General features: G+C 58.4%; 1 protein-coding gene across 1 annotated transcript in view; it reads left to right on the top strand.

Annotated features, from left to right (window-relative positions):
• The window catches only part of Kiaa1755 (KIAA1755 ortholog), a 39,627-nt gene extending 29,315 nt beyond the window's left edge, over window positions 1-10,312 (top strand). The window contains exons 11-14 of the mRNA XM_076849083.1: window positions 342-480; window positions 1,651-1,773; window positions 2,426-2,647; window positions 9,438-10,312. Of these exons, the coding sequence (XP_076705198.1) occupies window positions 342-480; window positions 1,651-1,773; window positions 2,426-2,647; window positions 9,438-10,112 (1,159 nt within the window). The 3' untranslated portion in view covers window positions 10,113-10,312. The remainder of the gene's footprint in view (window positions 1-341; window positions 481-1,650; window positions 1,774-2,425; window positions 2,648-9,437) is intronic.
• The last annotated feature ends 4,865 nt before the right edge of the window (window positions 10,313-15,177 follow it).

Genomic DNA, 15,177 nt, shown 5'->3' with positions numbered 1-15,177 from the left:
ATGAGGTGGGTTCTGTTACTAGTCCCACTGTACAGATGGGAAAACAGAGGCACTGGAAGGTGGAGAAGTTTGCACAAGGTCCCATCGTAAGGCTGGGATCCGGACCCAGATTTGTTCAGCTGGCTTCCTGCTGTGTCCCCTGGTCCTCCTGACCCCACTGAAGCTCTTGAGGTTCCAAGGCCGAGGCCCAAAGAATGCAGGGACCTGCCCATGGCCACACGGTGGGCCAGCAGCTGGAGCCCAAGGAAGGCCACAGAGCTGGGGACTGGCCTGCCCTGCGCAGGAGCTCAGGATGGGGTGGGAGGGCACGTGGGCTTCTCTTACCTTCCTCTGCCTCCCAGGAGCCACCTGGCGGAGGCTGCTGCCCTGTATGGCCTTGTGGATGAGCAGCTTCACGTCCTGGTCACCGCCTCCAACCACCTCCTGGGGAGGCTGGAGCTCCACGTCCGCCTGGGCCACCTGGAAGCCGCCATCCTCCAGGTGAAAAGGGAGGCTGGCCGGGAGGTGGGGCTCTGCCAGGCTGCCCTCCGCAGGCTGGCCCCAGCCAGATGCTTAGTGCTGAAGCAAGGAAACTAGACTGGTGTCCCTTGGGCAAGGTACATGACATGGCAATTAATAAGTTCTTAATGGGTAAAGACATAACGGCAAGAGCTGCACTTATTGAGCACCAACTGTGTGCCAAGAGCCTCTGTGTACCTCATTGCTTTCTAACTTCATCTCTTGCCAGTGATGAGGAAGTCAAGCCTAAGTCCTTGCCCCAGGTCAGCTAGGGCCTCCCCACTGCACAGGTGAGGACGCCGAGGCTGGGGGGTGTGCCACCCGCCACGTCTCACACGGGTCTGACTCAGGAACCTGCACAGCACCACTTGGTCTGGCTGCCGGTGCCTAGAGCCTAGAACCAGCGCACCCTTCCTGCCCAGGGCTGCACCCACTGCCCTGGACACAGCCTGGCTCCGGAGCCTGTGGATGACCTCACTATTGGGGCCTGTGTGTCCTCGCCTCTTAATTGGGGATGATATTAGGGCCTGGCGCCCTGGGCTTCAGGGGCTGAGAGGGTCAGTATGTGCTCTTAAGACCCCCAGAGTAAGAGAGGCGCTTCCACCCACGGGGTCTAGGGTCTCCCTGTACCCTTGGCCCCTCACTGAGTCTCCACGTCCACCCTGTTCCCATCCATCAGCTGAGGCCAGAAGCAGGCAGTGATGAGCTCCGTTTGCACAGGGAGTTGGGGCGGCCGTGGGTCCTCCCCTGCCTCTGGCAGCTGCACCTCCAGTGTTTCTCTGGCCCCCGGGGGCGAGGAGCCCTGAGGTTGTCCCTTTTACGGCTGGGCAGCAGGGAGTGGTCAGACGAAGCCGAGACTCGCCACCCTGTGACGTCGTCCCCACCCCGTGTGCACTGAGGGCCTACTATGTGCAGGGCGCTGGCCAGGCCAGTTCCCCACAAGGGCCCTGCTTGGGGGTCCGGTCCCCTTCAGATGTTTGAAGAACATGGCCTCGCGCCCTGCCTCCCCCAGGCTCCTGCCTGGAGTCAGGAGGGCTGAGACCAGGCTGGTGGCAGTGCAGGAGGACCCTGGCCTCCCCGGAAACCAGGCAGCCGGCAGAGGGACGTCTCCCTAGCAGCCCCTTCAAGTCCAAACCTGTGTCCTTGCCCCAGGTCAGCAACTGGATGGAGCAGGAAGGCAGCCAGTGCCTGCGAGCGCTTGCCCCCAAGGACGGAGGCCTGGAGACGGTGGAGAGGGCCCACGCCGAGTTTGAGGACTTCTTCCTTCAGGCTGCAGTGCGTTGGGAGAACCCGGGGCAGGACGGGCGTGGACGGATAGGGCCTTAGAGGGGGTGGCCCTGGTCCGGCCAAGAGGCGGAGGCAGGACAGTGCAAGAAAACCCACAGAGGAGACATCCAAGCCCCCGAAGGGTCAGCTGGGATGCCACCTCCTCCGGGAGGCCCTCCCAGACCACCACACCCAAAGAACACTTAGAGTCCCAGGGCGTCTTAAGATGCAGATTCCGGGGTCTTGCCCTGACCTGCTGTCGGCCCCAGAGAGCAGGGCCAACAAGCTGTGCCCTTGACAAGCTGAGCCCGGGGCCTGTCCCAGCAGGGAGCTCTCAATCCCGTGGAGGACGGATGGGGATGGGAGACAGGCAGGGGAGCCAACAGGGAGAACTGGGGACACTGAGGGGGCACTTTGACCCCGGTGTAAGGTCAGAGAACTTTCCAGAAGGAAGTGAACTGAACTGCCAAAGCTAAGACCTGGGGCTGTCCAGCGTCCTCCCTGCTCCTTCTGTCCCACCCCAGGAGCCAGGCCTTGCGGGACGGGTACCGTTGCCCCCCCCCCCACCGATGGGAAACTGAGGCTCAGCAGCCTCAGGTTCAGCTGTGGGCAGCGGGAGGCCCCCACCTGGAAACCCAGGGGACATCATCTCCCTGCCCAGGCACAGTACCGCCGAGGCCTGGAGCTGTCCAAGCAGGCGGCCCAGCTGGGAGCGGCGGCCGGAGCGGCTGGTGAGGCTGGAGGGACAGAGTCCCCAGAGCTGGTGGCCTTTGCCCGCACCCAGCGGGCCTTCCAGGCAAAGCTGACCCACTTCTACATGGCGGCCGAGAGGCAGCGCACCGACCTCGAGACCTTGCTCCACCTGCACCGCTTCTGCAAGAAGGTGAGCCCGTGGCCCCTGCGCAGGCCCTGTCCTCGCCGTCCTCGGGTCTGGGCGGGTGGTGGGGACAGGGAGGCTTGGGCTTGGCAACAGGCTTTGGGCATGGTCCCCTCCCATGGTCCCGGGAAGGGGACAGAGCCCCGGGGAGAGGAGGAGCTGGGATTTGGACAGCTGCTGCCGCATAGTGGCATGGGGGTCCCCGACACAGGCGGACGTGGCGATGGCCGGGGGGTGGCCAGGTCCTTAGGAGACCCTCCTGTGAGCACCTCCACACCTCCCTTAGTCCCCACCCCAGCTGGGGTGCCAATGCTGCACCCATCTTACAGACAAGAACACTGAGGCCCAGAGAGGGACGTGGCCTGCCCAAGGCCACCCGGAGTCCCCGTGTCAAGCAGGTCTGACTTGAGGACCCCCCCACTCCATGTAGCCGAACCTCTCATGTCTCTGAACAGGAGACCAAGGCCTACGGGCAGCAGGCAGCAGCCTGGGAGAGCAGGGACAGGGACCCACAGGGCTGGCCCCTGGTCAGCAGACTTGTCACTAGGGACAGTGTGGGAAGAGCCTGACCCCTCCGCCTCGCAGTCAGGCTGACCCGGCCAGCACACAGGATGCCTCAGAGGGCAGCGTGAGCTCATGCCGGGAGGACAGTCCCCCTCTGTCTCCTTGGGGCAGCGGAGGACAAGGGGCAGTGAAGGGATCCCCTCCCTGGCTGCCCAGGGGCTGGAGAGGCAGAATCTGGGGCACATGTGTCCCTTGTCACCTCAATGGCAGTCTGGCTGCCCTGAGTCTCAACGCCCTGACGATGATGGTGATGATGATGATGGTGGTGATGATGATGATGGTGGTGATGATGGTGGTGATGATGCTGATGGTGGTGATGATGATGGTGGTGGTGATGATGGTGGTGGTGATGATGGTGGTGATGATGGTGGTGGTGGTGATGGTGGTGGTGGTGATGATGGTGGTGGTGATGATGGTGGTGATGATGGTGGTGGTGATGGTGGTGGTGGTGATGGTGGTGGTGGTGATGGTGGTGGTGGTGATGGTGGTGGTGGTGATGGTGGTGGTGGTGATGATGGTGGTGGTGATGATGGTGGTGGTGATGATGGTGGTGGTGATGGTGGTGGTGATGGTGGTGGTGGTGATGGTGGTGGTGGTGATGGTGGTGGTGGTGATGATGGTGGTGGTGATGATGGTGGTGGTGATGATGGTGGTGGTGATGATGGTGGTGATGCTGATGGTGGTGATGATGATGGTGGTGGTGATGATGGTGGTGGTGATGATGGTGGTGGTGATGGTGGTGGTGATGATGGTGGTGGTGATGGTGGTGGTGGTGATGGTGGTGGTGGTGATGATGGTGGTGGTGATGATGGTGGTGGTGATGATGGTGGTGGTGATGATGGTGGTGATGATGGTGGTGATGATGATGGTGGTGGTGATGATGGTGGTGATGATGGTGGTGGTGATGATGGTGGTGGTGATGGTGGTGGTGGTGATGGTGGTGGTGATGGTGGTGGTGATGGTGGTGGTGGTGGTGATGGTGGTGGTGGTGATGATGGTGGTGATGATGATGGTGGTGGTGGTGATGATGGTGGTGGTGATGATGGTGGTGGTGATGGTGGTGGTGGTGATGGTGGTGGTGGTGATGATGGTGGTGATGATGGTGGTGATGATGCTGATGGTGGTGATGATGATGGTGGTGGTGATGATGGTGGTGGTGATGGTGGTGGTGGTGATGATGGTGGTGATGATGGTGGTGATGATGCTGATGGTGGTGATGATGATGGTGGTGGTGATGATGGTGGTGGTGATGATGGTGGTGATGATGGTGGTGGTGATGATGGTGGTGGTGATGATGGTGGTGGTGATGGTGGTGGTGGTGATGATGGTGGTGATGATGGTGGTGGTGATGATGGTGGTGATGATGGTGGTGGTGGTGATGATGGTGGTGATGATGGTGGTGGTCATGATGATGGTGGTGATGCTGATGGTGGTGGTGATGATGATGATGGTGGTGATGATGGAGGTGGTCATGATGATGGTGGTGATGCTGATGGTGGTGGTGATGATGATGGTGATGCTGATGGTGGTGATGATGATGGTGGTGGTGATGATGGTGGTGATGATGATGGTGGTGGTGATGATGGTGGTGATGATGATGGTGGTGGTGATGATGGTGGTGATGATGGTGGTGGTGATGATGGTGGTGGTGACGATGGTGGTGATGATGATGGTGATGATGATGATGGTGGTGATGATGGTGGTGGTGGTGATGATGGTGGTGATGATGGTGGTGGTCATGATGATGGTGGTGATGCTGATGGTGGTGGTGATGATGATGATGGTGGTGATGATGGAGGTGGTCATGATGATGGTGGTGATGCTGATGGTGGTGGTGATGATGATGGTGATGCTGATGGTGGTGATGATGATGGTGGTGGTGATGATGGTGGTGATGATGATGGTGGTGGTGATGATGGTGGTGATGATGATGGTGGTGGTGATGATGGTGGTGATGATGGTGGTGGTGGTGATGGTGGTGGTGACGATGGTGGTGATGATGATGGTGGTGGTGATGATGGTGGTGGTGACGATGGTGGTGATGATGGTGGTGGTGACGATGGTGGTGATGATGATGGTGGTGGTGATGATGGTGGTGATGATGGTGGTGGTGGTGATGATGGTGGTGATGGTGGTGGTGATGATGGTGGTGATGGTGGTGATGATGATGGTGGTGGTGATGATGGTGGTGGTGATGATGGTGGTGGTGATGATGGTGGTGGTGATGATGGTGGTGGTGATGATGGTGGTGATGGTGGTGGTGATGATGGTGGTGGTGATGATGGTGGTGGTGATGGTGGTGGTGGTGATGATGGTGGTGATGATGGTGGTGGTCATGATGATGGTGGTGATGCTGATGGTGGTGGTGATGATGATGGTGATGCTGATGGTGGTGATGATGATGGTGGTGGTGATGATGGTGGTGATGATGATGGTGGTGGTGATGATGGTGGTGATGATGATGGTGGTGGTGATGGTGGTGATGATGGTGGTGGTGATGATGGTGGTGGTGACGATGGTGGTGATGATGATGGTGGTGGTGATGATGGTGGTGATGATGGTGGTGGTGACGATGGTGGTGATGATGATGGTGGTGGTGATGATGGTGGTGATGATGGTGGTGGTGGTGATGATGGTGGTGATGATGATGGTGGTGGTGATGATGGTGGTGATGATGGTGGTGGTGATGATGGTGGTGGTGACGATGGTGGTGATGATGATGGTGATGATGATGATGGTGGTGATGATGGTGGTGGTGGTGATGATGGTGGTGATGATGGTGGTGGTCATGATGATGGTGGTGATGCTGATGGTGGTGGTGATGATGATGATGGTGGTGATGATGGAGGTGGTCATGATGATGGTGGTGATGCTGATGGTGGTGGTGATGATGATGGTGATGCTGATGGTGGTGATGATGATGGTGGTGGTGATGATGGTGGTGATGATGATGGTGGTGGTGATGATGGTGGTGATGATGATGGTGGTGGTGATGATGGTGGTGATGATGGTGGTGGTGGTGATGGTGGTGGTGACGATGGTGGTGATGATGATGGTGGTGGTGATGATGGTGGTGGTGACGATGGTGGTGATGATGGTGGTGGTGACGATGGTGGTGATGATGATGGTGGTGGTGATGATGGTGGTGATGATGGTGGTGGTGGTGATGATGGTGGTGATGGTGGTGGTGATGATGGTGGTGATGGTGGTGATGATGATGGTGGTGGTGATGATGGTGGTGGTGATGATGGTGGTGGTGATGATGGTGGTGGTGATGATGGTGGTGGTGATGATGGTGGTGATGGTGGTGGTGATGATGGTGGTGGTGATGATGGTGGTGGTGATGGTGGTGGTGGTGATGATGGTGGTGATGATGGTGGTGGTCATGATGATGGTGGTGATGCTGATGGTGGTGGTGATGATGATGGTGATGCTGATGGTGGTGATGATGATGGTGGTGGTGATGATGGTGGTGATGATGATGGTGGTGGTGATGATGGTGGTGATGATGATGGTGGTGGTGATGGTGGTGATGATGGTGGTGGTGATGATGGTGGTGGTGACGATGGTGGTGATGATGATGGTGGTGGTGATGATGGTGGTGGTGACGATGGTGGTGATGATGGTGGTGGTGACGATGGTGGTGATGATGATGGTGGTGGTGATGATGGTGGTGATGATGGTGGTGGTGGTGATGATGGTGGTGATGGTGGTGGTGATGATGGTGGTGATGGTGGTGATGATGATGGTGGTGGTGATGATGGTGGTGGTGATGATGGTGGTGGTGATGATGGTGGTGATGGTGGTGGTGATGATGGTGGTGGTGATGATGGTGGTGATGGTGGTGGTGATGATGGTGGTGGTGATGATGGTGGTGGTGATGGTGGTGGTGGTGATGATGGTGGTGATGATGGTGGTGGTCATGATGATGGTGGTGATGCTGATGGTGGTGGTGATGATGATGATGGTGGTGATGATGGAGGTGGTGGTGGTTGATGCTTATGTAGCCTGTATGTGTCAGGCTCTGTGCTAGTCATTTCACATCTTGTTTTATTGTCGCACGGACCCAATACTAGCATTACACCCATTTTACCCATGACGAACCAGACAGCTGGAGTAACCCACCCAGGGCCACACAGCTGGGAGAGGGGCAGAGCTGAGATTCAAACCCAGACCATCTAGCCCTATGCCCACCTTGCTGGGTAGTGGAAGAATGAGATCAAACCTAAGTGATCCCTGCACAGGACTGCTGGGGTCTGGAACTATTGTTAGCATCACGATTGTCATCATCATTAGGAGTCGTGTCCTGAATGCCACCAGCATCTGGAAGCTTCTTTCCTTGCTCACTGATTTCAGCCCAGGGGCCTCCCCTGGATCAACCAAACTTGCTCCAGCTCCTGGGCCTTTGCACGTGCCATCTTGGCTGCTGGAAACCTCTTCCTGGGACTTGGCTCCTCTTGGTTCTTCCTCTCTCAGCACCCATGGGCGCTTCTTTCTGAGGCCTGTCCTGACACGCACAACCAAACCCCTTTCTCTCCTGCCACCTGCTTTATGTCCTCAAGGACTCACTGTGGAAACAATCCTGCTGCTCACCACTCGCTCGCCACCACCCACAGCTCCCCTGGGCAGTGAGCTCTCTTTGGGACCAGGTCCAAGCAGCCCGCTGGCGTGGAAGGCTGGCCGAGGCAGATGAGTGAGGAGGCCAGAGAGGAGGGCGGATTGGGGAAGACTGTGAGAAACCGGCTCGTGGCTCTAGGAACGGCACCCCGGGTGGTGGCAGGCCAAAATTGGAGTCCTGCCTCCACTGACTCCCACTGTGTGTTCTTGGCCAGGCACTGCCCCTCTCTGGTCTGAATTTTCATCTGTGCAGCAAGGGATCAGGCAAGATGGTCTCTGAATCCCTGTCCATGTCTGTCCAGGTTGGCGGGAATGTGGAGTCCCGGACAGACAGGACAGCCCCATGCCACTGGACCCAGGTGGGGCATCGTGTGCCCTGGGCAGCCTTGGCACTGAGTGGTAATGACACGATGTGGCGCTAAGGGAGATTTATGCAGCCCTTTCCTGACCATATTAAGCTCCATGGGCTGCCACAAAAATGAAGCCATTTATCTGAAGACAAGTTCCCTTAATCTGGGGAAAGATGGTCTCAGTGGAGAAACGCCTCCTGGCCCTGCAGCCCGGAGGCTGGCTGACGGGCTCCGGGTTAATGGAGAGAGAGATTAGGTTCCTCATGAGCTGCTGGGGACGGGAGGCTCCTTTGCAGCCTGCAGACGTTTTGTGGTGGAATCCAGGACAGGCGGAAGAGCGACGGGGGGCAGGCACCCAGCTGGGGGGAGGCCCCTGGGGCCTGACCATCCACCCGGGCTCGGTCAGTCTGTTTCTGCCCAGCGAGCTGCTTGGAGGATGCTCTGGGAGGCAGGAGGATGGGAGGTGGAACCCCAGCTCCTCCCTGCTGGCTCGGTGACTCGGGGCAAGTCATTTTACTGCTCAAGGGCCTCAGTTTCCCTCTCTGCAAAATGGGTTGCTGGTCCAATTCAGTGTGATCCTCCAAGAGACCCAGAGAGCCTGGCAAACAGTCGGCACTCAAACACAGTAGCCAGACTCCTCCCTCAGCACCACCTGCAGGAGTCCATCCACCCCGAGGAGCCACATCTTCAGCTCCTAAGACTTCGTGGCTGTCTGGCTCAGCCCCCACTTTACAGGAGAAGATGAGCCCTAAAGAGAAGTCAGTGCTGCTGGCCCCATAGGTCTATTAGAGGGCGGCTGAGGAGCCAGGCATGGTGGCGCACGCCTGTAATCCCAGGGACTCAGGAGGCTGAGGCAGGAGGATTGCAAGTTCGAGGCCAGCCTCAGCAACTTAGACCCTGAGCAACTTACTGAGACCCTGTCTCAAAAAATGAACAAGTAAATAAATAAAAATTAAAAGGGCTGGGGCCGTAGCTCAGTGGCTAAACACCTGTACCAATCATTGGTACCAAAATAAAAAAGGTGTCTGAAGAGCCCCGGGGCGCTAGAGGCTGCTTCCAGGTAGCAGTGGGCATGGCTCGGGAGCAAAGGGGGAAGGGAAACCATCGTTGTGATCGTCCATGGGGAAAATGGCCTCCAAGCTGGGCAAGCCCTAGCATTCGCTGGACTGATTAATCCAATCCAGCAACGCTCAGCCTAGAGCCCCCGGCTCAGAGAGGTCCGCCCTCCTGTCCTCATGCGGTCTCCATCCCTCCCTTGCCCGCAGATGACCTGGTTCCACATGGACTGTCAGGACCTGGTAACCCAGCTCGGGCTGGGCAAGGCCCAGAGGGCCAGCCCTGCGGACCAGCGCCGCCTCCAACGCTACCTACAGCGACTGGCGTCCGAGTTCTCGGCGGAGAGGCTCACGGCCATGGGGCTGCAGGTGGCCTCCCTGAGCCAGGCAGGCCTGGGCCAGGGCCCGTGGGAAGAGGCCCAGGCAAGGCACAAGGAGATCCAGGGCCTCCTGAAGAAGGCGCTGGTCCCCTGCCTGTCACACCCAGAGCTAAGAGGGACAGCCTCCAAGGGCCCTGGTCTGAATGGCGAAGTCGCTTCCAAGGGGAGGGGGGACCTGCCCCTACACAGCTCTCTGGGGGCACAGCACTTGCCCAAGTCCTCCTGGCCCCCTCGGGTTACCAGAGGGAAGCAGCCCAGAAGTCCCCAGCCAGGTCCTCCACCCCAGGAGGCTGGCCGAGCTGTAGAGGCCAACGAGGACAAAGGTCCCCGCGAGCCCCCTGAGCCGGCCCCGGAGAGTTTTCTGGCCACCCTCTTCTCCTGGCAGCGGTCCCCCAGGCAGAGCCGGGCCCCCTGCCCCACTGGAGGCAGCTTTTCCTCAGAGGGGACGGACTCACAGACATCCCTGGAGGACTCACCCCACACAAGCCCGCCGGCGTCTCTCTAGCCCGGAGTCCCCCGGGGGTGGCCGGGGGAGGAGGAGCGGGGAGCCCTGGTGAACCCCATCGAGATGTGCTGTGGAGCACTGATTTCCCGCATTGCCTGTGGCGGGAAGATGAGGACGCGGCCTGGCTCCCAGCACCCAGGAAGTCCTGGTGCAAACACGTGGGCGGCACAGCGAGCCCCGGAGCCCGGTCCAGACCCAATAAAGCACCGATTGGCCCCAGACTCTGGCTGTCAGCGGGAAGGCCTGTTGGTGGAGACCCTCCCAAGGCCTCAGGGGTAGGAGCTCAAATGGCCACCTGGAGATCACGGATCTCCCTGTGGGGAGAGCCCGAGTGGCCCGCTGTCTGGGTCTCCCTGAGACGAGAACTGGGCTGTGCGAGTGATCCCAGGCACCGCTGGGGGCAGTAGGGAGGCCCACAAAGGCGGATCGCCAAGCAAATCCCCAGGGGGGCCACCGGAGTTCAGTGTGCTGCTGGGACCTCTCGGGGACACTCAAACATGCCCCAGAGCCACCCCCTAGAGGACAGGGGGTAGGTATGTGTCCCTCGACTCCCAGGCACTGGCTCGGGTGGACTGCAGGCCATGCTGGCTTCAGGCGCCCGAGCAGCTGTGCCGCAAGGGAAGAGCTGCTTCCCACTCCGTCTCCTGGCTCCCCCGAGGGCTGGGCCACCTGCTCAAATTCAGGGAACCCCACAGAACCCGGTCCTTGCATTCCAGAGAGAACCCTCACCTCAGTCCTTAGATAGATCTCCCCCCACCAAGTCCCAGACGCAACGTCTCCTGCTTTCCGCCTCTTTCTGCACAGTCTCTCCTGCCTGGTGGCATTAGGTGCTGTGGGAGGGGGTCAGGGCGAATGGGCGCTGTGGTTGGGGGAGAGAAGGGAGCACCATCCTCACCCAGCCACCAGGTGGGGGTGTCAGGGGAAGAGGTCTGTCTAACGGAAGGTAGAGCCCGTGGCCCGTGGCACAGCCTTCCCAGGGCCAGAGTAGCGCCCCCTTGTGCCTCCTCCGAGCATCGCTAGGCAGAGGGTGAGCCCCTCCTCTCTGAATCAGACTGCATGATCAGAATGGCCTTCTGGCAGCCTAACTGGATTTTCCTGACCCCAGGAAGAGGGGGGAGCACACATCCTCCTCCCCCAGTGAGACTGTGGAAGTGGGGAGAGGTAGCCTGGAGCAGGGGGGCTCTCAGGAGTCCTCTCGGCAAAGAGAATCACCCACAGAAGGCCCCAGGTGGCTTCAGGAATCTTCTATTAGACTCAAGGTTCTCCAGGTGCGGTCTGGAGCCTGCCTGCTTCAGAACTGTGAGTGGAGGCGATCAAAAGGCAGTTTCCTAGGAGATGGCGCCCCCAGCAACTAAAATCAGACTCTCGGGGCCAGGGGTGGCTGGAGGGGTGGCTGCAGTCTGCCCCTCTGACTCCCCGGTCACTCAGTGAAGGTGGAGGAGCTTAGAGTGTGCTGTGCTGCTGTCAGAGAGGACCGCAAGATGGAAACTCATAAACAATAGAAGTCGATTTGCTATTGTTCTGGAGACTGCGAGTCCAAGATGGAGGGCCACCTCCATGGCAGAGGACATCACCCAGTGAGAGCATACCAGCGTAGGGGAAGGGGCTGAACTCACCCCTCTGCTGTAAGGAGCCACTTGGACCCTAATCTCTCCAGGAGGACAGAGCCCTTGTAATCTGGTCACTTCTTAAAGGCCCCTCCTCTCAACCTGGTTGTACTGGGGAGGGGGCTGGATCACACAAACACTAGGGTATTCAGTTAAACTGAAGCAGGGGGCTGGGGGGGCACTCAGGCCCAGCCCCACACCCCCAGCCAGCTCTGATTCTTGCATCCCATCCCCTCACGTTGCATCCAGAACGGCCCGAGGATGCATGAGGCATTCGATTAGCCCATCCATGCCTGATGCCTCGGAGGGGGAGTCCAAGATGCTTAAAACACCGTTGCCGTAGCAACAGCATCCAGCCAGCCAGCGGGGACCACGGGCAGGGAGCAAGGGAGCCTGGGGTGCAGGGATGGAAACTGACTTCTGAGAGACTGCAGCTGCTGCTAGAGCTGAGGAGGGCTACAGGGGTCCTCAAGTTCACCTTGTTCATCCCCCCACCCCGTCTCCAAAAAGAACTATCCCCCCCAAACCTTTCTACTCACAGTAGTTCCTGGGGAGAATGGGATGCAGAAATGAAATGTGAATGAATAACAATGTTTTAAAATAATGGATAATAATAATAATAATAGCCCTAGCTTCATGCCTTTAAAAAGATTTCCAGGGCTGGTGGCATGTTTTGCAACACTTCTGTGAAGCTGGTACTCATTTCGCCATTTCCTGAGGTGGAAACTGAGATTCAGGGTGACTTGGAGGTATCTTGCCCATGTCACAGTAAGGGACAGAGCTGAAGACCCTGAAGCCCTGGACCACCCTCGGGCTGATTGCTGGCTCTCAGTGGTCATGGATTTGTCCCCTCTGCCATCCTACCATGCCTAGCCAATGCCCCATGCCCAGGGGCCCTGGGAGGGCTGGGCTTAGTCCTCTGGGCAGTGCTTGCGTCCGGGCCTTCTGCTGCACATGAGGCAGTGTTGCACAGTGGTTAGTGGCAGAGGCTCTGGACTGGCCAATTTCTCACCGAGGCTCTACCACTCACATGCTGTGTGTCCTTGGTCAGGTGGTGAGAGTGATCCTTAACCATCTGAGACTTAGACCTTGGCGGGGACTGACCACCAGGGAAGGGGAGCAACCAGGGTAGAAGTGAGATCCCTGGCTCCCAGGATGCCCCCTACCCGCCAAGCCCTCAGACTTGATCAAGGGTTTCCATCCCAAGACACTCACTGAGCCTTGGCTTCCTGGCTGTACAATGAACACAATGAGGCCTCGGAGACTTGACCAAGGTAGCATCCAGAACTCCCTTAGAAAGAGGCCCAGGTACAACCCCTGCTCGTTGGAGGGTGTTAGTGCTCCCCTTTGGCACCAACCCCACAGCCTCTGCTTTCATTACCTGGAAACTCAAGGAGGAAGTCTCTCCCGAGGCCCCACTAAAGGCCTCTACTGACTCCCAGGGAGTGTTTCCCTCCTCGAATCGCGTGAGTTCATTTCCTGAGTCCCCAGTGTCTCTCCAAGGTCAAAGGAGCTTTGGTTCAAACCTTCTCACTGGGGGACACAGCAGACAGGGTCCCCACCCATGGGGAGTTCCCCCGGGATTGACCAGGCAGCTCTGAGTCAGCAAAACCTCGGCTCCCGAGAGGCTGCTTTGCAGAAACGGAGGCCACAGTGTCCTCCCAGGGGACTTTTCGGCAAAGTTCGCAGCCCGTCTGGTGGGAAGAGGAGACATGCCTGAAATACCCTGGGATGGGAACCCGGGGGGTCAGCAAGCAGGGGGCAGCCTGGGAGCCAGGGGTCTCAGGGCCACTTCTACCCTCCAGGCCCCAGGAGGCTGCTCCCCCTCCCTGGTGGTCAGTCCCCCCAATGGCCTAAGCCTCAGATGGCTAAGGGTCACTCTCATCTTGGGAGCAGAGAGCCCTCCCTTGAACCCAAGCTTAACAGCCTCGGAGGAGATGGTGGTCCTCGGTTTTCCCCTTCTGTCTGATGGGTTTGAGAAGCTGCTGGGTCAGGGTGGTAAGGTCTGGACCCCTGAGCCCCGCCCAGGCCACTTTCCTTTCCAGGGGAGGGGGTGGCCTTGTGAAGAGCAAAGGCTTGAAAGTCTGCTGGGCCGTGACAGTGACGTGGGACAGAGGTGGGATGAACCAGACAGAAGTCTAGGCACTCTACAGTTTATGAAGTCCCCTCATTTGACGTTTCCCTCTACTCCAAGGAGCGTGGAGTCCTTCTCTGGGTCGTTCCCACTTTACAGCTGAGAAGACTAGAGCCTGGAGCGGGGTGTGACTGGCCGAAGGTCACACGGGTAGGAAAGGGGCTGAGAGGGGGAACCACACCTCTTTCTGATCAGTGCTGAGCCCTCCTCTGAGCTAGGCGCCCACACCCCGGTGCCCGCGAGTTACCCGCTGTCGACCCAGTCGGGACAGCTGGCTGGGGTCAAGGCACAGTCTGCCCTCATTAAACAGAGCTGCTCTGTTCTCCAGGGGCTGTGAACTGGCTTCCAGCCCAGGACAAACACATCTGGCCCCAAACCCCACCCTCTCCCAGATGAAAAATAGCTCTGGGAGGCCGGAGCCCAAGAACCCCTTCAGGGTACGTGTCTGACTGGGGTCCCGTCCCTGCCACGTGGGGCTTGGTAGAGGAATCTTGGGAGGTGAACTTTCTCAGGCCTCACTTGCCCCATCTATGAAATGGGCGTGTGATATCGTGATAGAGTAAGAAGTTTATATTTGGTCTCTGTCCTGGGTTCCTGCCTGGCTCAGGGCTCCTAAGACCCTCGGCATCCTCAGAGTGAGATGAGTATCTTTATGCTAATGAGATGGTTGGCGGCTGGGGACCCCTAGGCAGCCTCAGGATAGGGGCAGATAGTCTGAGGCATGGTTAGAGGGTGGGAACTTTCAGCCCCAAGCCCCGAGTCCCAGGGGAAGGGGCTGGGTTGAGCTGATCATCCACGGTCAGTGACTGATCAAGCAGGACCCGGCTTCCCTGGAGAGCTTCTGATGGCTGCCCCTGTGGAGATGCTGGCAGGCCTGGGAGCCCTGTGTCCTCCACACCCACCTTGCCCTACTCATCTCTGCCATCCGCCTGTTAGCCCATATCCTTTGCAATATCCCCGATAGCAGCCCAGTACCTGTTAATAATTGAATCCAAGGAGGGGGAAGAGGTGGGAACCCTGATTTGCAGCTGGTTGGTCAGAAACACAGGTCACCACCAGGGCCCGTGACTGGCCCCTGAGCGGGAGCAGTCTTACAGGATGAAGCCCTCAACCTGTGGACGTCACTCTAACCCCAGGTGGACAGGGTCCAGCTGAAGGGAATCATAAGACACTCCGTTGGCATCCACTGGAGAGGGCTTGGTATGTGGGAGCACCCGTGTTTCAGACACAGGAGTATTCTGGGCTGGGTGGCTATGGAAGAGGGCAGGGAAAATGGTTTGTTTTTATTTCCTCAGTGGGTGGGTTGACCAGCCCAGGGCGTCAA

Source organism: Callospermophilus lateralis, chromosome 3 (genome assembly GCF_048772815.1).
Source record: "Callospermophilus lateralis isolate mCalLat2 chromosome 3, mCalLat2.hap1, whole genome shotgun sequence".
NCBI lineage: Eukaryota > Metazoa > Chordata > Mammalia > Rodentia > Sciuridae > Callospermophilus > Callospermophilus lateralis.
The sequence above is the reverse complement of the archived record's forward strand: the minus strand, read 5'-3'. Positions and strand labels throughout refer to the sequence as shown.